A 26,821-nucleotide genomic window follows, 5' to 3' on the forward strand; every position below is an offset into this window, starting at 1 on the left:
CACATAAGTTGTAAGTGGGTTCATTTGTGTGCAGTTCACAAGAATGAGAAGGCCTAAGAGAGGAAAGAATATAAGTCACTTGCTGCCCAATAGTTCTATTCCTTTCTGTGTCTCTCAGAGACCTGTCTCGATCACCTGGTAGGCATAGATGCAGAACACAGACCTGTACTACTATGTTGCATTGTTTAAAGTATTGAGACTCTAAAACAAATAGGATTTTCAAACCCAGCACTTTGGGAGGCTGAGGCAGGCAGATCATGAGGCCAGGAGATTGAGACCATCCTGGCCAACATGGCAAAACCCTACCTCTACTAAATATACAAAAATTAGCCAGGCGTGGTGGTGCAGGCCTGTAGTCTAAGCTATTCAGGAGGCTGAGGCAGGAGAGTCGCTTGAAACCTGCAGTGAGTCAAGATTGTGCCACTGCACTCCAGCCTGGGTGACAGAGTAAGACTCTGTCAAACAACAAAAAAAAAAGTCTAGTGCAGCAATTATGTACTAACACCTTTCTTGTGAGTAAATACAATAGCAATGAACTGCTTTATTTTGAAAATAATTGTAGTGATTATGATTCTTAGAAAATGCACATCTTTATCTCTCTGTGATTATATACCTAACAAATAAGTAAGCTCACACATGAATCAATGCAAGTGAGAAGTTTCTAATCCTCACTCCTTCAATCTACATCATTATATCCACCTCTTCTGTTTTTGTACCATTGCTCATCCCCACAGAAAGGCTGAATTATTATAATCATGGCCTTATTACTGAGAGAAACACTTCATTGACTGCTTACACTAAAAACATGCCAATTAGTCTTTGCGAGAAAATAGTCACTCCTTCATAGACAAGAATTCTTTTATGTCTCACAAAACAGCTATTTTTCTCTAAAAGAGAAACAAGTAGTTTGCTTGGCGTAGTATCAAGGTCAGCAAGGACAAAGAGCTGTCTCGTTCAAATGGTTGGTGAGTAGAAAACAGTTATACATAAGTAAAAATCCCTGTCTATTTTGATCAGAAAAAAAAATTGCACATTCTACCAGATTGGTTGTCAGTCTCATGGTTTGTGAGACCTTGGTGGTTTTTGACCTTGAAACTCAACAGAAGAGTTCAACTAAGTGTTGGCTAACCAAGTGGCAGGAGTTATAATTGCCGACCAGTCTCCCACAGCACACAGTTGTCTGAGGCTTCTCTGATGCTCTTCATCTCGGGTGGAGAAGCATATTCTCCTTACATGTGTGTTACCAAGGAGGCAACCCTGCCCCTCTGCTGGGCTCCCAAGGGACCCCTGGCTCCTCACCCTGACTCTTGTCTTCCAACAGGCTCTGTGCTTTTGGGTTACAACAATTCCTCCTCTTTCTGCACCCTTCCTGCTTGGCTGATCCCCTTGACACTTTTTTCTTTTTTTTTTAAATGAGGTCTCAGCCTCCCAAAGTGCTGGGTTTGCAAATCCTATTTGTTTTAGAGTCCAAATACCTTAGACAATTCAGCATGGTAGTATAGGTCCATGTTCTGCATCTGTGCCTATCAGGTGATCGAGACAGGTCTCTGAGAGACACAGAAAGGAGTAGAACCATTGTTACCCAGGCTGGAGTGCAGTGGCGCCTTCACAGCTCACTGCAACCTCTGCCTCCCAGGCTCAAGCAACCCTCCCTCCTCAGCCTCCTGAGTAGCTGGGACCACAGGCGTGTGCCACCACGCCTGACTAATTTTTGTATCTTTTGTAGAGATGAGGTTTCACTCTGTTGACCAGGCTAGTCTCAAACTCCTGGGCTCAAACAATCTTCCTGCTTTGGCCTCCCAAAGTGCTGGGACTATAGGCGTGAGCCACTGTGCCTGGTCTGGAACCATTATATTAGCTTTTGCATTCTCTTCCTGTTTCACATACATCCAAGCAAGCTGGGAGAAGAATGATATTAGGAGAAGAAAAGCAACCAGGCAAGGAGAAAGCTCTTAAGTAGATGCTTGAGGAAAAATGCTTTGTTCAAGACAGCTGAAACCCTTCCTGCAACAAAAGAATTTCAGAACATTTGCGCCACTGTGGAAAAACCTTAAGTGGTAAACAGCTTGGGATGAGAAGAAAAATCAGCTCTGTGGTGTCCCAGAATGAAAGCTAAATGGTGATGATGATGGCCTAGAGAAATATCTCTTAGCATTGCTAATAAGAAGTACTTATTCAAGATCCAGGAGACTGTGGTTAGATTCTTTAACACTTTCTTTTAGCTCTCCAGGTGGTGAAAAAGTAATTCATTTGACATTCACATTAATATATATTCAGTACTACTGGCTTTCAAACTCCATTGCAGATGGTGGAATACAAATGCTTTCCCCCTCGCCACCCCCTTAATCATATTATTCTCATTTACTACCAAATGAGACAACAGTGAGAGCTAACCATATTCCACCTACTACTGTTAAGGTCTGGAGAGATAGGTTCGAAGATGAAAAACCCAAGGTTGTAGAGGGTTGGGCAGGCTCATCAGTTTTTGACTTGGCTCAAACCAGAGCAAGACTGTTCTCTTATTCCTGAATTCTCATTTCCCTGGCAACACTAAAAATTGAAAGCACACTTCCTGGTATGTAAATCACCTGGCATCTCAAACACAAATTCATCGCTGATCCTACCTGCACGAGTTGGGTGCAGTACTGGAGGTGCCTGATGATGGTGATGTCCAGGCTCTCGTTGCCTGTGGTCAGTGGGAGAGGACTTCCTGCCACACTGGTCCCAACTCCTGTGTCTTCAGTGAGCGCTTCACTGAGATGGCCCCTGGCTTCTGGGTGAACTGACCTGTAACTATTGAAGGTGGGCAAAACATTAGCTATTCTTTTTCTGTGCACAAACCACAGGTCAAGTCAACATGGTTTGCATCAGGCCCCAGCAGCACCCCCTGAAAACAGTCTTTCACTTGCCTATGTTGAAAAATAGAGACACCTTTCAAAAATTACTTAATTCTGCCTGGTCACCAAATTGCCTAGAGTTAAAAGGAAATGCAAACAAATTGCTTTCAAAGTTCTTTCTCTGCTTCTTAAGCCTAATGAACCACTTATGAAGTCGTTTCACCCAGAAGTCTTTGAAACATGCCCTCAGTTTGAATGTGTTGCACTTTCCTGCTCTGTTGACAGGGTGATCTGCCAAATTTTCTGGGATTAAACTGTCCTCTATATTTGTGGTTTCCCAAAGGCAATACCATTAAGAAATAATCTGTCACGGCTTTTTCCTGGCCTCACATCAATTGCTACTTGAATAAAAGGAAAAAGGAAAGCTGCCAAGAAGAGAGACATGATGTTCTACTCTAGACAAAAGTTAAAAAGGGTGTTTGAGTATTTAGAGGAATAGCTTAGTTCTGCTTCTCATGCTTTGTTTAAACCTCCTTGTTGAACTGTATGAAGTTACATCATGATAGGCACCTACATTTTAAAAAATCTCTTGCATTGATTATCTAATTTTATTCTTAAAATAAACCTGCGTCCTGGGGAGGGTGGCAAGAGTGATCTTGTTTCCCATGATTAGCAGGGATATTAAGAGTGTCCTGGTTCACCCAGCTAGACAGGACAGGGCAGATTTGGGCTTCTAGCCTCACACTCTCTGGTGTCCACAATTTAAAAAGATCAGCACCAGAGCTTAGAGGCTTTGAATGCTTTATTCTGATTTACATTTGCCTCCAAGGGGAAAACACTCAGTTTGTGTCCGGGCAGTCCACACATAGCAGCTGTTATATATTTAAAACACACACACACACACACACACACACACTCTTCCCTAATACTTCTGATGACATACAATGACACTGATCAAATTAGACATATTTAATATAGATTTTTAACATTTATAAAATCTGTGATATTTCTGTTGTTAAAATGTTTCTTATAGCAAGAAGAAAAAAAGTTTAGATTGATGCCTGACTTTGCTATATCCTGTAACAGCTTAAGGTAACAAGTATGCAGAAAAATTTTTGGATAAGAAGCATTTCACACATTCTATCAAGCTGAAAAATATGAAGGCAGAACAATTTATTTTTATTTATTTTTGAGACAGAGTCTCGCACTGCTACCCAGCCTGGAGCACAGTGGCTCGATCTCAGCTCACTGCAACCTCCACCTCCCAGGTTCAAGCCATTCTCCTGCCTCAGCCTCCTGAGTAGCTGGGACTACAGGCATACACCACCATGCCTGGTTAATTTTTGTATTTTTAGTAGAGATGGGGTTTCACCATGTTGATCAGGCTGGTCTCGAACTCCTGACCTCAAGTGATTCACCCTCTTCGGCTTCCCAAAGTTCTGGGATTACAGGAGTGAACCACCAGGCCCTGCCTTATTTATTTATTTGAGAGAAGCTCTTGCTCTGTTGCCCGGGCTGGAGTGCTGTGGTACAATCTCAGCTCACCTTGACCTCCTGGGTTCAAGCAATCCTCCCACCTCAGCCTCCCGCATAGCTGGGACAACAGGTGCGTACCACCACACCCAACTAACTTTCGTATTTTCAGTAGAGATGGGATTTTGCCATGTTTCCCAGGCTGGTCTTGAACTACTGAGTTCAAGTAATCCTCTGGCCTTGGCTTCCCAAAGTGCTGGGATTATAGGCATGAGCCACCATGCCTGGCCAAATGTAGGATAATTTAAACATTACATTAATTTAATAAATTTTCTTTGCCATGTCCCCAGTTTGCTTAAGGGGTAAATTCAAGTTCTCATGGTTTTTTTCCTGGTTTTATTTTGAAAAAGGAAACCCTTCAGGGACAACAACAACAACAAAAAAACCTAACACCTTTCAGAGAGATTTGTGAAGGTTGAAGTCATGCTTGCTGTAACCTGAAACCTGTTTACGTCATATTGTGCCAAAGGTAAAGATGAGCGGGCAATCCACCCCCACTTTGGGAAAGTGTGTTTTCTTTCACAGCAATTGGTGGAGGTAGGTACGTTCTACTGTACTTATTTTATCTGTAGTTACAAAATTGGACCCCAGGCTCTAGTTCTCAAAATGCGATTTGGCTGCACATGGACACCTGATGGTGAAGGTGACAATGTTTCACCTTCATCCGCTGCTTCCAGAGAAGGTCACATTCTCCACCTAGATTGCTGCAGAACCAGTGGCCGTCATCGGTCATCCTCTCCTACATTCTAAGAGAAATATGCACCATGGGACTTAAACTTGGCTTTGATGCATGCCTTGATGAACTCAGTCTCATGCAAAGACTCACTGGGTTGAAGGAAGCATAAAGGGTTGGGAAAGGGAAGCTCAACAAAACAAAGGCAACGGAAGTAAAGTGCAAACCAGGGAGAACCAGGTCCAAATTTGTCATCCAGTAAGAGTTCTCCAGAAATGTGTATACCTAGTTAATTTGGAATTAATTGCATGGGGTCAAGTTGCAGACACTGAACCCTATAAGACACATGTGAGGGCTGGGTGTGGTGGCTCACACCTGTAATCCCAGCACTTTGGGAGGCTAAGGCGGGTGGATCACCTGAGGTCAGGAGTTCAAGACCAGCCTGGCCAACATGGTGAAACCCCATCTCTACTAAAAAAATACAAAAATTAGCCGGGTGTGGTGGCAAGCACCTGTAGTCACAGCTACTGGGGAAGCTGAGGCAGGAGAATTGCTTGAACCTGGGAGGTGGAGGTTGTGGTGAGCTGAGATCGCACGACTGCACTCCAGCCTGGGTGACAGAGCAAGACTCTCTCCTAAAAAAAAAAAAAAAAAGTGTACACATGTATGTGTATATAAACACTCATACAAAATTTTCCTATTTATAAAGAGGAAATATAAAGATATTTATTTTCCCTGAAGCAACCCCAAAGAGATGAATAATATTGATGCTTTTATTGCACTTGACAATAAAAAGGAATTGTAAGCCAATTGGTCACTCATGTGGAGAGTTTTATCTTCCTGGAAATGTGTACCAGGTCCCCTCTGACAGTAACAAAGAACTACTGTATCAGCTGTGATAGGAGAAATATAAGGAGACACTAACTTCAGACTTACCTGTGTTTCTCAGTCTCAGTGTCTGAAAATACTGAGTCAGCACCTCCGCCAACATTACAAACCTCATCACCATCCTCCTCCTCGTCAAAATCAGAGGTGTTCAGGAAATCAAAGCTTTCTAAAGCACTTTCAACTGTAAGACTTAAACTGGAAGACCTGCTGCGGCTTACTGCTGGCTTGCACTGTAAAGGCAGAAGGCACCAGGGAGAACATCAACATATCCGGAAAGAGAAACAGGACACACGATGCTCAATTGGAGATGCCACACTTTTTTTTTTTGTTTCAAGTTTTTATTTTTTGTTAGCATTTAAAAATGCATTTAAAAATCTTAATATCCAAAAAAGAAGTACAACCGTGGGTAAAATGGCACAATATCTGGGACTGGTTGCAGAAGAATCCAGAGGGAAGTAAGCAGGTTGAAGAATAGGAAACAAGATTGGCCATGAGTTGATCACTGGGGAGGTTGAGGGATGGGCACACTGGGATCCATTAGAGGATTTTCTCTACTTCTGTTTGAAATTTTTGTAACAAAAAGTTGAAAACAAAACAAAACAAAACAAAGTCAACAACAAAGCCTTGGGAAACAGAACTGCTATATCCCTCTGCCTAGTGCTCACCCCAAAATAAAATACAACAAGCAGACAAATTTTAAGTCGTGAGTCAATGCTGAATACTGACCAATCTCTAATTCCAAGTGGCAATGTCTTCAGTGTTCTACAAAAGGTGCTAGCTATCTAAGGCACCTGCTCTAAAGGACTAACAAAACAAATCCCAGAAACAGGAAGTGGCTCAAATTCACCTAGCCCATGTTCCCTAGGTAAGAAGCCCTGCATTTTTTTTTTTTTTTTTTTTTTTGAGACAAGGTCTTGCTCTGTCACTCAGGTTGGAGTGCAGTGGTGTGATCACAGCTCACTGCAGCCTCAAACTGCTGGGCTTTAGCAATCCTCTCACCTTAGCCTCTCAGGTAGCTGAGAACACAGGCATGTGTCACACACCAGGCTAATTTTTTTCCTTTTTGTAAAGACAGGGTCTCCCTATATTGACCATACTTGTCTTGAACTCTTGGGGTCCAGCAATCCTTGGCCTCCCAAAGTGGCCTCCCAAAGTGTTGGGATTACAGGCATGAGCCACCGTACCTACTCACAGCATATAATTTTTCCTCTGAGCTTTGAGGAAAGAATGAATGCCTTGCACATGACAAGAAGCAGCCCTACTTTCTCTGTAGCTCTGCCTCAAAGGGAACAAGTCCCATCACTTCCCTGACCAGGCCCTGGCATCATGGGAACAATCCCATTCTCTGGCCTGGAGCATTCTATAATGCTGGCCACATGCACAAACATTACAAGCAAAACAATGCCAGTTGCTACGGGCACAGAGTTGGAGAGAAGTATTTCCAAATATTCAAGAAGATGCTGGGGTGGGTCAAATGGGACAAATTCTGCAAGTAAGAAGCACTAAATGTCCTCCATCCAGTTAGGTGACACTCCGTGCTGATTTCTTAGTGCAAGGTAGAAAGGGCCTTGCAGGGATCTGTCTCTGACACTCAAGATGGCACAAAAGCACACGGGAAAACGTCTTTCAGTCTTTTAAATCACAGTTGTCTCATTCACCCTCAGTGATCTCCGTCCAAGAGGCAGCACCATTTAGTTTCTGATGGTCAAGATGTTTAGCATCCTAGGAATGTGAAGGAGGGAGAAAAGAGAAAGCTTTGTCCAGCTGATGCTTTAATTCTGGCTGGATACAAAGCCATTTGCCCCAGACCTAAACACACTCACTAGTGACATTTTCAGCAGTCTCAGGGGGAGAGAGGGAGTCGGTCTGGACTTCACCTACTTCTAGGGTCTTTTTTCCTAAGCAAGGTGTCTGCACAATTTGATCTTGTACAGTATGGATGTGTTTAAATATTGGTCATGACAAAGAAAGGGGCAGTTGAGGATTTTAGTAGCAGGACAATTTTAGAACAAGAGCAGACTGAAATAATACTCTGGAAAGAAGTCTCTGGTCACCAGTTTTTAATAATGCCTAGTGTTTCCTGCGGATTGAGCTACTTAGCAGCACCCTAGATGCCTGGAATGGGAGCTGCTATCACTACTGGATTTCTCTAAGGAATTCACTTTAGATGGCATCAATTTGTGTCTTAGCTCTTTGAAATGAATACCTTTTGCCCACAAAGCAAAGCTGGTCAACTGTGCAGAAAAGATAGGTGCTTAGTGGAATACTAGACAAGCAGCCTGCATGTACAATCCCTGAGCTGATGGTTTTGAACTGATATTTTACAGAAAGTAGATTCAGAGTGCCCTTCTGTTTCTCGGAGGCTATGCCATCAACTGAACTGTCATGAGCATTTGAAGACCTGGAGAGTCAGAGCCTGAATTATCATCTGCCTTAGGCACAAATCTCCTCTAGAGTTAGGTCAGCAAGACTGAGGAGAGAAGGATAAGATGGTCAAAAAGCCTTGGAAATGCAGTTTCAGATGCCACTGGGCATGTATTAAACAATCATCATATTCTTTTTTTCTTTCTTTTTTGAGACAGGATCTCACTTTTTCGCCCAGGCTGGAGTGCAGTGGCGTGATCTCAGCTCACTACAACCTCTGCTTCCTTGGCTCAAGCGATTCTTCCACCTCAGCCTCCCGAGTAGCTGGGACTACAGGTGTGTGCCACCACGCCCAGCTAATTTTTGTATTTTTTGTAGAGATGGGATTTTGTCATGTTGCCTGGACTGGTCTCTAACTCCTGGGCTCAAGTCATCTACCCACCTTGGCCTCCCAACATGCTGGGATTACAGGCATGAGCCACCATGCTCAGCCAGGAAAACAGTCTTAGAAAGGGATGCAATAGCCTTCTGTGGGTTGGTTCTCGGCTTGCCCCTGCAACCTTACTTTCAAGCCTTTTTAGAGACCAGGTTCCCCAACCAACTGCTCTTTTAAGAAAAAGGATCTGAGTTCTCTTTTCTTTTATACAACAATATAAATCAGAGCAGCAAAGAATACAAGAAGTGGCAGTGAGATTTGGGACAACAATTCAAATCTGTCTTCTTGTGCAGTGTTTTTTAAAAAATTAATCTGTATGCAGGTCGAGGCAGATACATTCTGATGCAGCAATAATGATCTCATTATCAGGACCTCCCGCCTGTGAGGAAATCATCCTTCTCATCTTACCCTCCCACCTGCACCCTGGGCTGTCTGATCCCCATGGATTGAGGGTATCTCTGGAGAGTCTATGGATTCCCCGCTCTAGAGTAGAACGGATGATTATTTTGCTGATGATTAATCTGAGATTCTGACTTGGTTATTTGGACCAATTGTGAGAACAGGCAGTCTCCTCCAGTAGGCAGTGGCTCATGGCTCTCACAATGGAACTGGATTACTCTGACTCCAATCAGGGAAAGGGCTCCCTGCTTTCCCCACCCCCTGAGAGGGATCCTATCCAGTAACGCCTGTGAGACTGTAATCATCAAAGTGCCACTATTTCACATATGGGATTAGAATGATTCACTTGGGGACTGGGGGAATTTCAACATTCTCTAGAGCTCTTTGTTTAAATCCTAATCAATTTAGATAAGTTGATCTGTTGTCAGGAAAATAAAACTTAATATGTACTACTGGCATATTAGTGCCATTTAAAATGATGATGACCTATTAATCCTATGATTGGACAAGATTTTTTTTTTTTTTTTTTTTTTTGACGGAGTCTTGCTCTGTCGCCCAGGCTGGAGTGCAGTGGCGTGATATCTGCTCACTGCAAGCTCTGCCTCCTGGGTTCATGCCATTCTCCTGCCTCAGCCTCCCAAGTAGCTGGGACTACAGGCGCCCGCCACCACGCCCAGCTAATTTTTTTGTATTTTTAGTAGAGATGGGGTTTCACGGTGTTAGCCAGGATGTTCTCCATCTCCTGACCTCGTGATCTGCCCTCCTAGGCCTCCCAAAGTGCTGGGATTACAGGCGTGAGCCACCACGCCCAGCCTGGACAGGACTTATTTTTAAATGATACCTCATCTTAAACAGAATGTTGGCTTAGGACACTTCTCTCCAAACCTAATCCAATTTCTCTGAAAAGGTACTTACTTTTAGAATATCATCCAAATGCATGACTTCTTGGTTCAGATCCTGAAACTCTTTATACTGCTCTTTATGTGGTTCTAATGCAAGGAAAAGCCCATTAAAAGCATCCTCTAAGCTTCCATCTAGAAAGGATCTGCAGCCTTCGGATTCTCCCCCGACAGAGCCCTCTGAGAGCACCCTGTCTGTGGCCACTGGCACCTCTGCAGATGTGAGCCTCTTGACCAGCTGCTTCGTGATGTTTCCTTCCAAAGTGTCCAGTTCCACAGGCTTGAGCTCAGAGGCCTCCTCGGACTCTTGCAGAAGTGCCTCTGCAACATCATTCTCAAGGAACAGGTGCTCAGCCCCAGCACCTGAGGACTGTCGGCGGCAAGCCTCGGATGGGGCCGAGGCAGGTTTCCTGGGCTTCTCTGGGTCTTCCTCCTTCAGGTGTGATTTTGGCTCTTGGCCTTCTCCCAAGGAGTTCCTGGAAGATGCTGAGCTGGTGTCATCCAAACCCTCATTCTGGGAGGCCAGGCTGCTGTGGTGAAACTCCGCAGGGGTGATGGTAATTTCTGGATTTGTTGAGTTGGAAGGGGAGCCTGTTGAGTGGGAGGCGAGGGCGCAGTCCCCGTTGGGCAGGTCACTGAAGCTGAGCGACAGTGGCATTTTCTCCTCTGCTGCCTTTCCATTTTCAAAGATGTCATCAGGTAGATTCGACTGTAGATAAAAGATACCTCATTATTATTTTCAATACAAATGACGCATTTGGCTTGGCATGGTTTATTTCCAGACAGAGTGTAAGACAATTACAGTGAAAATACCCAGAACTTTCAGAATATTAGCATTTTCTTTGTTGATGCCTGTGTGTGTGTGTGTGTGTGTGTGTGTCTGTGTGGCTGGCAAAAAAAAAACAGACCATCAAGAACTGTTTCTATTGTTGAATCTAGGTGAAAGTTCATGCCAATCATCTCAAGGTTTGACATTTTTCAAAAGAAAAGGTTGCATGGGGGGAGGGGCTTGTTTTCTGAATTCCAAGAGCTCATAATATTTGGCAGCCATAGTTATGAATAACATTACCAATTCCTTTTTCTATTTAGGCAACTATCTTAAAAAACTTTCCAACGTCCATGCAATTTAGTTCCAAAGATGTGATGTTTTGTTCTGCTTCAATTCTCAAAAATTATTCCTTTGAAAATCTCTACCCACAAATCCCAAGCTCTGGAAAATGTTTTATTAATTTAGTAACCATGCCATAAATAATTCAAGGCCAGCCATACATTTGCATAACTTCTCTAGAAATAAGAGGAAAAGACCAATAAATGGAACATCAATCTTGCAGGAGGTACACCCCAGGGCTCTCAGGCTGCCTAGAAACACTGAGTCACCTGTCAAGCAGACGCGGGTGGTGTCACAGGTACGCCCTGTGCTTCATGAAGCAGAACTCTGAAGACAGAGGTCAGAAATATCCAGGTAACCAAGATCATTCATTTATTCAGGCATTTCCATTTCTAAGTCAGCTCTCCTTGTGCTGTGGTCTGTGTATAATGCCTAAATGCCAAATGCTGTTCTGTGGAAAGGGCTTTTTAGTTATTGAGATTAACCCCTTCAAAATGGTTAATTTTTCTTTCTGTTTTTTTTTTTTTTTTTGAGACAGAGTTTCACTCTTGTTGCCCAGGCTGGAGTGCAATGGTACGATCTCAACTCACTGCAACCTCTGCCTCCTGGGTTCAAGTGATTCTCCTGCCTCAGCCTCCCAAGTAGTTAGGACTACAGGCATGCGCCACCATGCCCAGCTAATTTTTGTATTTTTTTTAAGTAGAGACAGGGTTTCACCATGTTGGTCAGGGTGGTCCCAAACTCCTGACCTCAGGTGATCCGCCTGCCTCAGTCTCCCAAAGTGCTGGGATTACGGGCGTGAGCCACCACACCCGGCCCAAAATGGTTAATTTTCTCAGATTCCAGATTCGGTTTTTGAAGTAAATAAATGGTAAGCATTATGCTAATAATTGTTTTAATTATATAGAAATTGACAAATTCTCAAAATTTGCTGGGAATAAGTCCGCCAAATAAAAATGTTACAGCAAATGCAGTGACGAACAGACAGGAAGATAAAGGCTCCCCGTCCTCCTCCAGCTGGGTCCCTGGTCCCATTGCTGCTGCATCTGAGGCCATGAGATCCTGACACATGCAGTTCGTTCCACCCAAACTGTCCATTGTTGTAGCATGGTTGGAAGACGATTTACTTTAACTGCAGGCGAGTAAAATGATGTGTCACTGGACACTTGAGTAACCTCTACAAGCTCAGTCTCTTTACCTCCAAAACTGAGGATGTTTTACTCTGTGAGTGATTACTGAGCTGTGGTCCACAATGTTGTTGGGGTGTTGGGCTCTGGTGCTCCTCTTCCTCCCCTCCCAGCTTGTGTATTTCAGTTTCTTCCCTCACGTATTTGCACCCCCCACCTCATATACACCTTATGTCTCTAGGAAAGATAAAAGGAATCTTTTAGGGGAGGGATGAGGGATGCCTGGAGCCTTCTCCCTAGACCTCATCCATGGGGGTCCCTTAGGCTTCTAGAACCTGTGGGTCCTCCACATGGTCCCACTGAGCCTCATCTGATCTGTGCACACATCTCATGGCAGCACCGAGGGAGGTGGGAGACACTGGGTATGGCGGAGAGATTGGGTTGTCAGGATTCTTATTCCAATTCCAAAGTCCTTCCCAGCCATTTCTCTTGAGACTCCAAGACTCAAGCCCAACTTCCACCTACTTAAGTGGCAAATATTTGGTGAGAATAAATCGAGATGCCCTGCCCAAGGGGACTTGCAGTCTACCAAGGGGACGAGCCTAACAATGAGCACACAACAGTACAATGGTGTGCATGCTGTAACTGAGGGATGACATCATGAGGGAAGGGCCCCAATAAGGGGGTGGCTGCCGCCTGAGAAAGAACCAGTCCTGGAGCTTAATGTGGAGGATGGTGAGGTAGGGGGCAGGCAGCAGAGGAAGTGCATTCTAGAAGGAACAACATGCGAAGACATGAGCTCCTGAAAAGAGGTGGTGCATTTCGAGGACACTGAGAAGCTCCAAGGGGCCCCAGCAGAGGACAGAGAGTGGAAAAGTGAGATGGGCTTGTGGTGGGCTGTAGCAAGATGGGAACAGCCGCTCTGAGGACCTTTGCGTTTATCTAAAAGGCTTTATCAGGAAAATCATCCAGTTGTTTTCTAACCTTGTTCTTATTTAAATTATGACATGAAACCTCTACCAACTCTCACCCACAACCCTCAACCTGTAGCACATGAGCATGAATATACATGTTATGGTAATGGTTGCGTGTACAGCTGTGTTAGCTCTTTGTGTTTTGGTTCATGTTTTCGTGTGTATTTCCCCCATATATTCTTCCCATTTTCCTTTAAAAGTCCACCAGAGGGCCGGGCGCGGTGGCTCAAGCCTGTAATCCCAGCACTTTGGGAGGCCGAGACGGGCAGATCACAAGGTCAGGAGATCGAGACCATCCTTGCTAACACGGTGAAACCCTGTCTCTACTAAAAAATACAAAAAACTAGCCGGGCGAGGTGGCGGGCGTCTGTAGTCCCAGCTACTCGGGAGGCTGAGGCAGGAGAATGGTGTAAACCCGGGAGGCGGAGCTTGCAGTGAGCTGAGATCCGGCCACTGCACTCCAGCCTGGGCGACAGAGCGAGACTCCGTCTCAAAAAAATAAAAAAATAAAAAAAATAAAAGTCCACCAGAGTTTAGCCTGGTCCTTTTCACCTGCCTTTTGAGACAAGGTCTTGCTCTGCTTTCCAGACTGGACTGCAGTCATGCAATAACTCACTGCAGCCTCAACCTCCTGGGCTTTAATGATCATCCTGCTTCAGTCTCCTGGGTAGTTGGGACCACAGGTGTGTACAACCACACCAGGGTAATTTTTAAATTTTTTGTAGAGACAGGGTCTCACTTTGTTGCCCAGGCTGGTCTTGAACTCCTGGGCTCAAGCAATCCACCTGCCTTGGCCTCACAAAGTGCTAGGATTATAGGTGTGAGCCACCATGTTCAGCCTTCACCTGCATTTTTTAATTCAATGAAAAAGATGCAACTATTATTATTATTAACTCGAAGACGTTTAATCCTTTCCTCTGCTGACACTCAAAGCTTCCTTTTATACGTCTGTGAAGAGCAGGATGTTCCATGCATGTGCATGTGCATGCATGTGTGTGTGTGTATCCTCTCATGACATAATGTATACTACATAATACTTATTGTATTCCTGACTGTGAATTAAGGATTTCTTTTTGTCAAAGTGTTATAAAATTAACAAACATTATAATAAACTAAGACGGAGAAGCTTTCAAATAGAAGTAGCTCTAGTAAAACTCATTGAAATCCTTCTGAGTTCCTTGAATGCCAATTTTTTTTGTTTTTGTTTTTGAGATGGAGTTTGCTGTTGCCCAGGCTGGAGTGCAAGGGCACCATCTCGGCTCACTGCAACCTCTGCCTCCTGGGTTCAAGTGATCCTCTCACCTCAGCCTCCCAAGTAGCTGGGACTACAGGCACATGCCTCCACTCCCGGCTACTTTTTGTATTTTTAGTAGAGGCAGGGTTTGACTATGTTGGCCAGGCTGGTCTTGAACGCCTGAGCTCAAGTGATCCACCCACCTCAGCTTCCCAAAGTGCTGGGATTACAGGTGTGAGCCGCCATGCTGGGCCGAATGCCAGTTTTTGAAAGGCTTAAACTTGTTTAAAATCTTGTTACCATGGATATCTTTGCCACAATGGAGAAAAATCACAGCACAAAAACAGGGATTATTAGAAGAGAAGGACAAACTGTGTCTCTATCAAAGTTACATGCACGACCAAGTTTCCCACCCCAAGGACAGTACAGCTGTAACTATTACCCAGTGAGCAAGACAGAGAACATAAAACAAGAGACATGCTGAGTCACACATGCCACAAGCCCCCCCAAAGTCAAGCACTCCATACCCGGCAGGCCACACTCACATAGAGCTCTAGCACGGCCTTGGGACTCGGCCTGAGGGAGGGCAGGTCACTGAAGGAGCGGCTGCGGTGCAGCTTGGCAAAGAAAGTGTCTTGCAAGGCACTCAAGACAGACAGCCGCCTTGGCTTGTCTGGGGAAGGATGCAGCCACCTCTTCAGAAGTGAAAGCAAGATGGGGGAGTTAGTGGGAAGAATCAGGTTACTATGTTTTGTTAGCTTTTTAGCGAGCATTTTTGATTAAAACAAGCGGCTATTATTTATATCAACTTCTTTAAAAGGCTGATCTTAGAGAATGTTCAGAAAAATCTACATGTTAGCATCACAGCAATAGGTAAGGTGGGCAAGGAGAGAGGAAAAACAGGAGGCTTACCACCTCTGATAGAATTACTGAGAACTCCCAGCACTGTCTCTCAAGCATTTCAAATGCTGGGTGCAAGCACTGGCTCAGGTGCATTGATTCTACTCGGGAAATTACACTGAACTTACAAAGAAGGAGTGGTCTTTGAAGGTGGGCGTTTCCGGGGTACCCTGGCTGTACATGGACATTCTCCTCTGAAGGGCTGCCGCCTTGTTCCCAGCGCCTGAGGATGCGGTCATGTCCTCCACGTCAAATGGACTGCAAAACAACAGGACCCCATGTATGCACATTTGGTAAAATCACCTATCATCAACAGACCACAGGCTGAGAGAGTACCTCATTACATAAAAGTAAACTCAACTGGTAGGAACTGGGCTGGTTTTAGCTAAACTGGTTTGCAGAAAATAAACCTGGATAAAAGAAAAGTGGAGCAGAAAACTGAGTCTAGACTCACCCAAGGGACCCCAGAATATTATCACAGCTCTTAAGCACAATTTATCTATACACTTAGATAAACCCATTCCTCACTAACATTAGAAACACAAATTTATGAATGCTTGCTTCGACAAAATAAGATGTTGAAAAGTCTATAAAAATTATCTGAACTTTGTGGGGCTAGATACCTTAATGGTATAAGACATCGACAGACTATTGTTCTGTTCTAAAGAAAACACTCAAAAATAGAATCCCATTCATTTCAGTTGACACAGAGCCTCTTGTGTGGGAAGAGAGTAACAGTCTGTTCACCATGATGCCACTTAATATCATGGCACCTGATTCATCCAGCAAGAAGAATGATCTTGCATGTGAGACGTCAATGACTGCAGATTGTGGGGAGGGAAGGGCTGGGTAACACGTGCTGATGATGACGAGGCAAGAGTGTCTTTGCTGCTTCCACACCTGGCTTTCTATATTGTAAATGAGACCCTGAGCATGAATACTCAACATGTCAACTCAGCAATATACCAGAGGCATTACATTAAATATTGTGAACTACTATTGGGGGTTTCTTTTTGTCTTTTTTTGTTTTTTTTTTTTGAGATGGAGTTTCCCTCTTGTTGCCCAGGCTGGAGTGCAATGGCACGATCTCAGCTCACTGCAACCTCTGCCTCCCGGTTCAAGCGATTCTCTTGCCTCAGCTGCCCGAGTAGCCGGCATTACAGGTGCCTGCCACAATGCCCGGCTAATTTTTGTATTTTTAGTAGAGACGGGGTTTCACTATGTTGGCCGGGCTCGTCTCGAACGCCTGACCTCAGGTGATCCACCTTCCTTGGCCTCCCAAAGTGCTGGGATTACAGGTGTGAGCCATCGCGCCCGGCGCTACTGGTGTTAATAACTTATCATGACCTTTCTCACTGGGTGACTTTGGAAAACCATTTCTAAGTTCATTGTTTTGAAAAAAGATATCTCTTGCCCTTTGGGGATGCTCTATTTCAGTAAATACAGTGCAGAGGAACTAAGGATACTCATAATTTTCCAGAGCAGCATGAAGTTATGCGATAAAGAGGAATAAGCATTTAAAGCATCATAGTGAGAATCAGGATTTTTCTGAGGTCAAAGTACCTCCTATTGGACAGATATTTTCTTTCAAATTAGTTTACTTGAGAGGACATATTCTCTTATATATTGAAAGGTAGAGAGGGAAGGAAGGTGACAGAAAAAATATTTTAAAATAGAAAGTAGAAGAGGAGATTGGTGATATGATCCAGGCTTCTCCAACTTTAACACGCGTGCACCTCACCCGGGGAGTTTGTTAAACAGATTCTGGGGCCTGAGCAATCCTGCCACAGTAGTTCTGGGGTGCGGCCCAAGATTCTGCTTTTTTAACAAGCTCCCTGGTGATGCAGATGGTCCATGCACCAGCTTTGAATAGCACTAGCCTGTATCAGATATTCCTATATGAAGAGATAAAAGAGGAAGAGGCACTTACTACCAGGTGATTTCCAGGTTCAGTTTGATGGTGCCAAGGTCATTGATGTCGACAGCCACCACCTGAGGTCGGGCTGCAAACAGCTCTTTGGTCTCACAGGTCACGCTACCTACCAGGATGTGAGTTGCCAGCCCTTTGAGCTCCGTGACCTAGCAGAGAGAGTGGGAGGGGAAAGGCCTTACATCACAGCAGAGGAGAAAGGTAGGATAATGTGTCATTTTTTTTACTGAGCTAGGTTGGTCATTTCTTTCAGAATCATATCTGAAATTGGAAGTGGATTTTGTTTTTTCTTTTTGGAGACAGGGTCTCTCTCTGTCACCCAGGCTATAGTGCAGTAGTGTGATCATGGCTCACTGCAGCCTTGACCTCCTGGGCTCAGGTGATCCTCCCACCTCAGACTTTCAAGTAGCTGGGACTACACGCACACGTACCACATCTGGCTAATTTTTGTACTTTTGTAGAGATGGGGTTTTGCCATGTTGGCCAGGCTGGTCTCCAACTCCTGGGCTCACGTGATCCACCCACCTCAGCCTCCCAAAGTGCTGGGATTACAGGTGTGAGCCACTACACTATGCCTGGCCAGAGGTGGATATTTCAAAAGTGTATCTTAGATTGACTTTACCTACTCTGATGTGAGAGCAACAGTCTTTGTAATGGACTTGAAGTGCAGAGAAGTCCTTGGGATGGAGGGGTGACAGGCAGGGGTCACGGGTAAAGGTCCCACCAATAGATCATCCAGCTGTGGCACCATGAAAGACAACAGGCAATGACAATACTGTACCTTGATGGAGATGAACCCAACTATCAGGGGCAGAAAAACTGTTTCTTCTCCATCCCAGCTCTGCTTGCCATTTACTTCTATTTTGCCTTTCAGTTTCCACCGCTGCCGGCCGTACTTCATGAAAATCTGGAGAGGAGACATCCAAGGGCCTTCATGTCTTGCCATACCCCCTTCTCCACCAGAACACCAAGATCAAAACGAGACAGAACTAACGCCACTGCCGCCCTCCCCTTCTCCCTCACTCTCCCTCCACCCCCTTACTCTTGGGTGTGGGTGGAGCTGGGGATGAGTGGGGAAGAGACTTTTTTTTCTTTTCTTTTGAGATGGAGTCTCGCTCTGTCACCCAGGCTGCAGTGCAATGGCATGATCTTGGCTCACTGCAACCTCCGCCTCCAGGGTTCAAGCGATTCTCCTGCCTCAGCCTCCCAAGTAGCTGGGACTACAAGCATGTGCCACCATGCCCAGCTCATTTTTGTATTTTTAGTAGAGACGAGGTTTCACCATGTTGGCTAGGCTGGTATCTCGAACTCCTGACCTCACGTGATCTACCTGCCTTGGCCTCCTAAAGTGCTAGGATTACAGGCAACAGCCACCATGCCTGGCCCGAGACTTTCAAAGCATAGTAAGTTCTGCCTGTCTGAGACAGAGGGGGTACAGGTTTTCTGTAGTAAAAGGTCACTGCATGGTGCCCTTCTGCTCACTCATGCCAAGCAGTTCTCTCTCTTGTTAGTTCTGCTTCAATAGAGCAGCCACTGGGATTAATTCTTCACACAACCCAGCTCCTTTAGTGAGAGGAATAAGTATCAGCTAAAACCCTCTTAAGCAAGAAATAAAGACATCCTTATTCTGGATAGGGAGATGGAGCTGGCAAGAACTTTGAAATCCAACATACTCTTGGGGGAAGGTGTGCAATACTTCCTTGGTCAGACTGCTTTAATGTTTAAGGGAAGATATACCCTCACCCCTGCTTTAAGAAGTATGAGTATAGAGGGTTTTGGAGGAGATGTCAGATGAAATGGTTATATAAGTTTCCTTTTGAAGAGGGAAAGAAACAAAGCCTATTTTTACTTTTTGGAGCACATTTTTACAAAGAAAGATCTAGATGTTATTTTTCTTCAGTCATGGTACTTATGATCAGCCATGATCCTGGATTGGCTCTTGGATCAGGAAAAAAAAAAAAAAAAACAAACCCTGCTTACCTAGTACAATATTGGAACATCTGGCAAAATATGAACATAGACTAATTCCAGGTGACATTAGCTGAAGAGCCAATCTTAAACTCACTGGTGTTAGTAATGCCTATGTGAGAGAATGTCCTTCCATTCTTAGAAGAAGAATTTAGGGATAAAGAGTCCTGGTGTTTGCATCTTGCTCTAAAATGGTTCAGGGGCCAGGCACGGTGGCTCACACCTGTAATCCCAGCTCTTTGGGAGGCCAAGGCGGGGGGATCGCCTGAGGTCAGGAGTTTGAGACCAGCCTGGCCAACATGGTAAAACCCCATCTCTACTAAAAACACAAAAAAAATTAGCCGGGTGTGGTGGCGGGTGCCTGTAGTTCCAGCTACTCTGGAGGCTGAGGCAGGAGAATCGCTTGAACCCAGGAGGCAGAGGTTGCAGTAAGTTGAGATCATGCCACTGCACTCCAGCCTGGGCAACAGAGTGAGACTCCATCTCAAAAATAAATAAATAAAAATAAATAAAATGGTTCAGCAAAATAATAGTAACAATGACAGCAATAATGATGATGACAGAGCAAATGTGGCATAATGTTACAAAGTGGTGAATCTAGATGAAGGGTTTATGGGAAGTCCTGTACCCATTTCCAGACTTTCTCATTGGCTTAAAATGTTTTTCAAAATTAAAAATTAAAAAAAAAAAAGACAACTTGAGAAGCAAAATGACATGACAACTGGCCCCTACCCTTCAGGTCCGTAATTCCAGCACCCAGACCAAGACAATACTTACTTCATATTGATCTCCAGGACAGAGGCGCGCAAATCCAGCCAGACCTGGAACCAAGCAATTGGAAAGTGAGGTATAGAACATTATTTCCCCTCTCTATAGACACATACTGGCATGTTGAAAAGAATTCAGGTGAAGTGTCAGAACTTTGTGCAAACTCACATGACACTTTTTGGGGCCATTCCTGGGGAACAACGGTTTTGGGGGAGTTCCTTCTATCACAGGTAAAGAAGACATTCCTGGATGAAGTGATGGAAGAGGTGGTTTCCAAGGTAGGGGAGGCTGGGCAAGAAGGGGAGCTAGAGCTCAGTACATCTTGGGCTGATTTAAGATCCAAGCAGATTCCAGGGTTAGGGTATTAGGGCCAGAAAGATTTATTTATTTATCCAACATATTCCCATGAAGATAATCTGGTCTCCTATTTTCCCTTCTGTCCTAAAATGTGTAATTTTTTAGGTGCCACCCATTTGAGTTAAGATTCCATGCAGTTATTTCCCTTGCTGCCCTCCAATTTACTAATTCTGATGTTTTCTTTATCCTTTTTATCTGGTATAATGATACAATTTGCTGTTATGAAATCCCTGAAAATGGATTATTACTTACACAAAGCTAGTGATTAAGAAAACAAAATCAATCCAACCAACCAAATGATACACCCCCAAAAGAAAGATGGGACTTCTACTGTGCCATCCAGCAAGTCATGTCTAACTGGATCTGCTCAATTTGAGATCTCTCTCTGGTGCAGCAGCAAAAACAAATCTTATCAGACTAGATGGTCCCCATCTGAGGCCATCTCAGGAATACTGGGTTTGTCCAGTCTTTTTCTTTCCTTTGGTAGATATTTACTGAGAGTCTGCTGTATGTAAGGGTCTATGCTAGGCATTGGGGTAATAATTTGGAAATTAAAGATTATATGGATCCCCATGATCTAGAACAAAATACGGTTAAAGCCCACAGAAATGAAACAGACAAAGACTTGCAGACGGTAAGATGGAGTTACACCTGAGGTTAATTTGTTTGTCTACTGGCTATCCTACTCTAGAAAATTTACTTAACCCAAGTTTCTTCACCTTTAAAATAGGATAACAGTGTCCACTTCATAGAATTGTTTGTAACAACAACAGATGGCATCTTACACATAGTAGGTCCTTAATACGTGGTAATGATGATATATCCAAGAGTGGGATAATACTATTTATTGAGTACATGCCATCTACTATTTAATGAAAGATGTAATCTATATGAAAAGACACAAGGCTGGCATATTGGCTCCCTCCTATAATCCTAGCACTTTGGGAGGCCAAGGCAGGAGGATGACTCGAGCTCAGGAGTTCAAGACAAGCCTGGGCAACATAGTGAGACCTCATCTCTACTAAAAAGAAAAAAAAATTAGCCAGGTGTGGTGGTGCATGTCTGCAGTCCCAGCTGCTCGGAGGCTGAGGTGGGAGGATCGCTTGAGCCCAGGAGGTCTAGGCTATAGTGAGCCGTGATTACACTACCGCACTCCAGCCTCGGTAACAGAGTGAGACTCTGTCTCAAAAAGGAAAGAGAAGAGAAGAGAAAAGAAGAGAAGAGAAGAGAAAAGAAAACACACAGTAAACTGATATGCATCAGGGAGGGAAACAGCAGTGGAGAGACAGAAGGAGATCTTTGCTTTTTTCTGTATTTTTATGAGAATGTATTACTATATAATTAAAATGAAAAAACAGAGACTATCTTATTTAATGCAGAATAGTTTCATAGAAGAAAGCAGCATTTGAATAACAAAGTTTCACCACAGTAAAATGAGGACATGGGTGTACAGATACTTCCAGGCTGAGTGAATGACATGTGTGTATTCAACAATGTTTCTTGAATGTCTACTGTGTCAAGCATGAATAAAGGTGTGAGGAGGAAGGTGTGCTAATCACATGTGCATAGCAAATGAGGAAACTAATCTCATCCACAGAGGCTTGTCAGTGACCCAGCTTTACTTTAATCAGTTGTTTCTGGCTTTAGTCAGCTGTTAAGTTGTTTTCGTGCCAATCACAAAGCAAAGCCCTTTACATTCATTGGGGCCTAAAGACTAAAAGTTTTATTCAAGGAACCAAACAAATTTAATAAAAATGGTTAAAAATCTTTATCCTTTAAAATTTTTTTGAAGGAAAAAAATAAAGTCTTATAAGATTTCCAGTTAAGAATTCAGTACAAGCTGGATGTGGTAGCTCACGCCTGTAATCCCAGCACTTTAGGAGGCTGAGGCGGGCAGATCACCTGAGGTCAGGAGTTCCAAGTCAGCCTGGCCAACATGGAGAAACCCTGTCTCTACTAAAAATACAAAAACTAGCCTGGCAGGGTGGTGCTTGCCTGTAATCCTAGCTTTTCGGGGGCTGAGGCAGGAGAATCGCTTGAACCCTGGAGGCAGAGGTTGCAGTGAGCAGAGATCACGCCACTGCACTCAAGCTTGCATGACAGAGCGAGACTCTATTTCAGAAAAAATCCAAAAAAACAAGCAAAGAATTCAGTACAAATATTTGTAGTGAACTTTTAGTTAAAGGCAAGATTTATAATGTAATATTAAGTATAAAAAGAAAAAAGGTAGCTGGGTGCGGTGGCTCACACCTGTAATCCCAGCACTTTGGGAGGCCGAGGCAGGTGGATCACGAGGTCAAGAGATTGAGACCATCCTGGCCAACATGGTGAAACCCCGTCTCTACTAAAAATACAAAAATTAGCTGGGTGTGGTGGTGGGTACCTGTAGTCCCAGCTACTTGGGAGGCTGAGGCAGGATAATCACTTGAACTTGGGAGGCGGGGGTTGCAGTGAGCCGAGATCACACCACTGCACTACAGCCTGGCAACAGAGCGAGACTCCGTCTCAAAAAAAAAAAAAAAAAAGGAAGGACACAAAGCCTTACATAGAGTATAACCTCGGCTATATATAAATGGATCCCCAGGGAAGAAAGTCTAGAAAACCATACCAAACTGTTAAACAATAATGATCTCTGGTAGGGTAGAATTAAGGAGAAAGTTAAATTTTTGTCATTAAGTGATAATTTTTATTTGATTTTTAAAAAGATCATATACTTATTTTGTAATACAGAAAAAAGATGTAAAAAAGATCACACACCTTGGCAGGCAGTGTGTACACACAGAAAAGTTGGTTGGATATTTTAATAATTTTAATAAAGCTTAGCACTGGGTGGAACGATTATATATGATTTTAATTTTTTGGTTATATTTCTCAATGTTTTAAAAAAACAAGAAGGTACTACTTTCAAAGTGTTTACGTCAAGATTGAAGAAGACACGAACAGTTCCTCCCTGTTTACCCAGTGACTTTTTTAGAGGCAGTCCGAGGAAATAATTTTGATGAGCTGGTCCAGAAACAGCTGTGAGTCCTAGACTGTTCCCACACAAAGACGTCCATATGACAAATGGGTCCCTTAGTACCTCAGCCTCCTTGAGTTGCTATTTATAACCTTTGCCATTTATAACACTATTTATAACACAAAGGTTGTTTATATATTTATTTAAACGTGATTTTACCCATATAAAGATGCTGTGGGTGGTATCACACAATGTGTTTTGCCTTCTATGAATAGCCCTGTTAGTACGCTGGAGATTCTTGGCCAGGCATGGTGGCTCACACCTGTGATCCCAGCGCTCTGGGACGTCAAGGCAGTAGGATCACCTGAGCCCAGGAGTTTGAGACCAACCTGGGCAACAGAGTGAGACCCTATCTCTACAAAAAGTTTAAAAATTAGCCAGTCATGGCAGCGTGCGCCCATGGTCCCAATTACTCAGGAGGTTGAGGCAGGAGGATTGCTTGAGGTTAGGAGTTTGAGGCAGCAGGGAGCCACTGAACTCCACCAGCCTGTGTGACAGAGCGAGACCCTCGACTCAAAAAACAAAACAAAGCAAAAAACCCAATTAAGTTGAGAGTCTTAAATGAATGCTTCTACTTTCACCTGACTGATGGACGTTGCATGGGTAAGCTGACAGCAAAAAAGGTCCCCGGATGCTTAAAAAAAAAAAAAAAGCACGTGCTGTTACCATCACTTGTCAGTAGATGGCAGCAACTCACCAGCTCGTCCGTGCCTTCCTGCCCGTGGAGCCAGTACATTTAAGAACAGCTTTCACTAATAATTAGAACACAACAAGTCACTTAAAAAGACTTACTGAAATAAGAGCAGAATTGAAGAAGCCTGTATTCCACTAATAATTTTCTGGAGCATTTAGTTAGTCTTTTAAAAAATACTTCTGAAAGAAAGTACAATCGACTGGCTTTTGTAAATCCTAAACTGGACATGCTAATTCTAATACAGTCCAAAGTACTCTTTAAAAACCTCTGCAAATTGGCCGGGCGTGGTGGCTCACACCTGTAATCCCAGCACTTTGGGAGGCTGAGGTGGGCGGATCACCTGACGTCAGGAGTTTGTGACTAGCCTGGCCAACATGGAGAAACACTGTCTCTACTAAAAATACAAAAATTAGCCAGGTGTGATGGTGGGCATCTGTAATCCCAGCTACTCTGGAGGCTGAGGCATCAGAATCGCTTGAACCCAGGAGGCGGAGGTTGCAGTGAACAGAGATGGTGCCACTGCACTCCAGCCTGGGTGACACAGCAAGACTTTGTCTCAAAAACAAAACAAAACCCCTCTGCAAATTAGTTCAGGATTAATTTATTGTCTGTTTATTTGTGTAATTACAATGGAAGACTGGTTGAAAAGAAACTGATCTGGCATTGTTACTAGATAAAGGTGGATAAAGGGGAAATCCTTTGAAGGTATTTGTTTCCCCACCTTTAAAATTACCAGAAATTTTATATCTGAAGAAAACTGAATATGAGAAAGGTACTTGGTAGTGATGTTTTTTTCACATCTCAGCCCACATTACTAAGCAAAATTTCTTGGAACTGCTGTAGTGGCATCACTGATCCTCTGACTGTAGCAATAATGTAGCACAATGGCACTATCCAGGCACAAACAGCTTTTGTGCCGTGCTTCTTAAAGTTCTGTCTGCTGTGTAAGCCACTGGTGGTACTGGCCACGGAATTAGCACTAACAGTGGGGCAATGACAGTTACAGTCTGTCTTTGAGGCCTGGCCAGGTTTCTTTCAGGCTCTTGTCTGGGGGCCTGCTGGCATTTTCACGGTTAGAGAAAGCTGCAAGTTTTCTCAACAGTTTGTGATTACTAGTGCATGATCTAGAAAGCTTAATGAAAGCTTTCTAGCTTTCACTCAAAAACCCATCATGGGGGTTACCTCTGAGGGTGGGCATGGGGGCTTGCAGGGGTCATACCTTTGGATGTTTCATGGTACTCACATATTACTGATCTAACACCTCTTCCACAGCCTCGTTTGGAGGGTGTTACAGCAGCTGCCTACTCTTGCCTGCCTTCCTTTGCTCAGACACCATTCTGCCAGAACACTCTCCATCATTTCTCCCTTCACACTTCCTACTTTAAGACAACCAACCAAGTAGCTATACAGTCAGGAGCTCCTATTACAGGCCTTACTGATTTATTGACTAGGCATAAATAATGCAAGTTTACTAGCTCAGTGGTGGTTCTTCCTTCTCAGGAATGTTGATCTGCCCTGGAAACTGTAAGGACCAGCAGAGACTGGATATATACACTGCCTGGAACTTCATTTGAACCAAGTAATAATTTGGAGAACTAGTTTGCTCTAAGGAACTACATCTCTTTACCTCCATCCTGTTTGATAGTTTGCAGATTAAGTGCTCTCCGTTCGGCCTGGCATTCATGGATTTTTATAATCAGGACCCAACTAATTCTCCATAGCTCTTCTCCCGACAAGCACGTCAGCCACACCGGTCTACTTGTCACCTCTGAACAGGCTTTCCTCTGTTTGGTGAATGCTATTCTGGTGCTGTTCACCATATATTACACTGGGAAGCCTTCCTCTTTCCTGCTCCCCTCCCCACCTGGAGAGGTGAGTGGCAACCTTTTCCTCCTCTCCCCTCCTGCTTCTGTAGCAAACTGGGTCACACTGTTGTTCAGGTGGTCATTCATTCCATTGGATGAGAATGCACAGCCTCATATGTCCCTTTTCTCTGGTAGACCATGTGGAACTCAAGGCCAGGGACCAGTCATCAGAATGCAGTCTAGTGCCTAGCCAATAGCAGGCACTTGGTAAGTACTTGCTCTATTCTCTTTAACATCACTACCCCAAAAAGTTGTTGTCTAGTGTTGAGGGTGGGGCAAAAGGGAAGTGAGGAAGGGTGTGGTGCAAGGAAGTTGGGGGTTGCTGGGTCTGAGAGTATTATGACATACTCTCAGTTTGTCAATATGTATGTTGGAAGTAGTTTTTACCAGAATGAATAACAGATGAGAAAGCAGCTGATTGCAAAGACAATAGGATTTCTTGGCAGCATGAGAAGGTTTCCCTTTCTCTTTATGGAGGAAGAGAAAGATTTCCATGGGGGCGTTTACCCTTGAAAGGCTTCACAGATGTAGTTTCTGAATTTGCATGTTAGATGAGGACAGTGGAGGAGACAGGAGTCTATCAATGAGGAAGGAGATTCCGTTTCAGGCCTGAAAAACCCCATGGAAGAAACCAAGTGTTCAGGTAGACTCTCAGGAAGATCAGGCAGGAGAGCAAGAACAACAGAGAGAGGGGGAGACGGAGGAGTGGGAGCCACAGCAAGTTCATCAGCCCATCAGGGCTGTGATGTAGCGGGGTGGCCAGGTCCCCCAGTAGGTGGCAGGGACTCCAGCATCATCCCCTCACTGACCACCAAGCCTGAAGCTCCAGATCTGGTCCGAGGGTGGTCCCT

The 26,821-nt window shown here is 44.1% G+C and overlaps 1 protein-coding gene across 8 annotated transcripts in view; it reads right to left on the bottom strand.

Annotated features, from left to right (window-relative positions):
* The window catches only part of RIPOR2 (RHO family interacting cell polarization regulator 2), a 240,828-nt gene that overhangs the window by 20,726 nt on the left and 193,281 nt on the right, over positions 1-26,821 (bottom strand). For 3 of the 8 annotated variants that reach the window (XM_025382889.1, XM_025382891.1, XM_025382892.1), the window contains exons 9-15: positions 20,048-20,091; positions 18,084-18,209; positions 17,303-17,451; positions 15,501-15,630; positions 10,046-10,738; positions 5,980-6,161; positions 2,625-2,793 (exon numbers count right to left, since the gene is read on the bottom strand). In XM_025382889.1, coding sequence (XP_025238674.1) covers positions 2,625-2,793; positions 5,980-6,161; positions 10,046-10,738; positions 15,501-15,630; positions 17,303-17,451; positions 18,084-18,209; positions 20,048-20,091 — 1,493 coding nt within the window. Of the gene's footprint in view, positions 1-2,624; positions 2,794-5,979; positions 6,162-6,240; positions 7,654-10,045; positions 10,739-15,017; positions 15,168-15,500; positions 15,631-17,302; positions 17,452-18,083; positions 18,210-20,047; positions 20,092-26,821 lie in introns of those variants that run through there. The other 5 variants (XM_025382890.1, XM_025382888.1, XM_025382893.1 and 2 more) reach the window with 3 other exon arrangements.

Source organism: Theropithecus gelada, chromosome 4 (assembly GCF_003255815.1).
Source record: "Theropithecus gelada isolate Dixy chromosome 4, Tgel_1.0, whole genome shotgun sequence".
In the NCBI taxonomy this organism is placed as follows: Eukaryota; Metazoa; Chordata; class Mammalia; order Primates; family Cercopithecidae; genus Theropithecus; species Theropithecus gelada.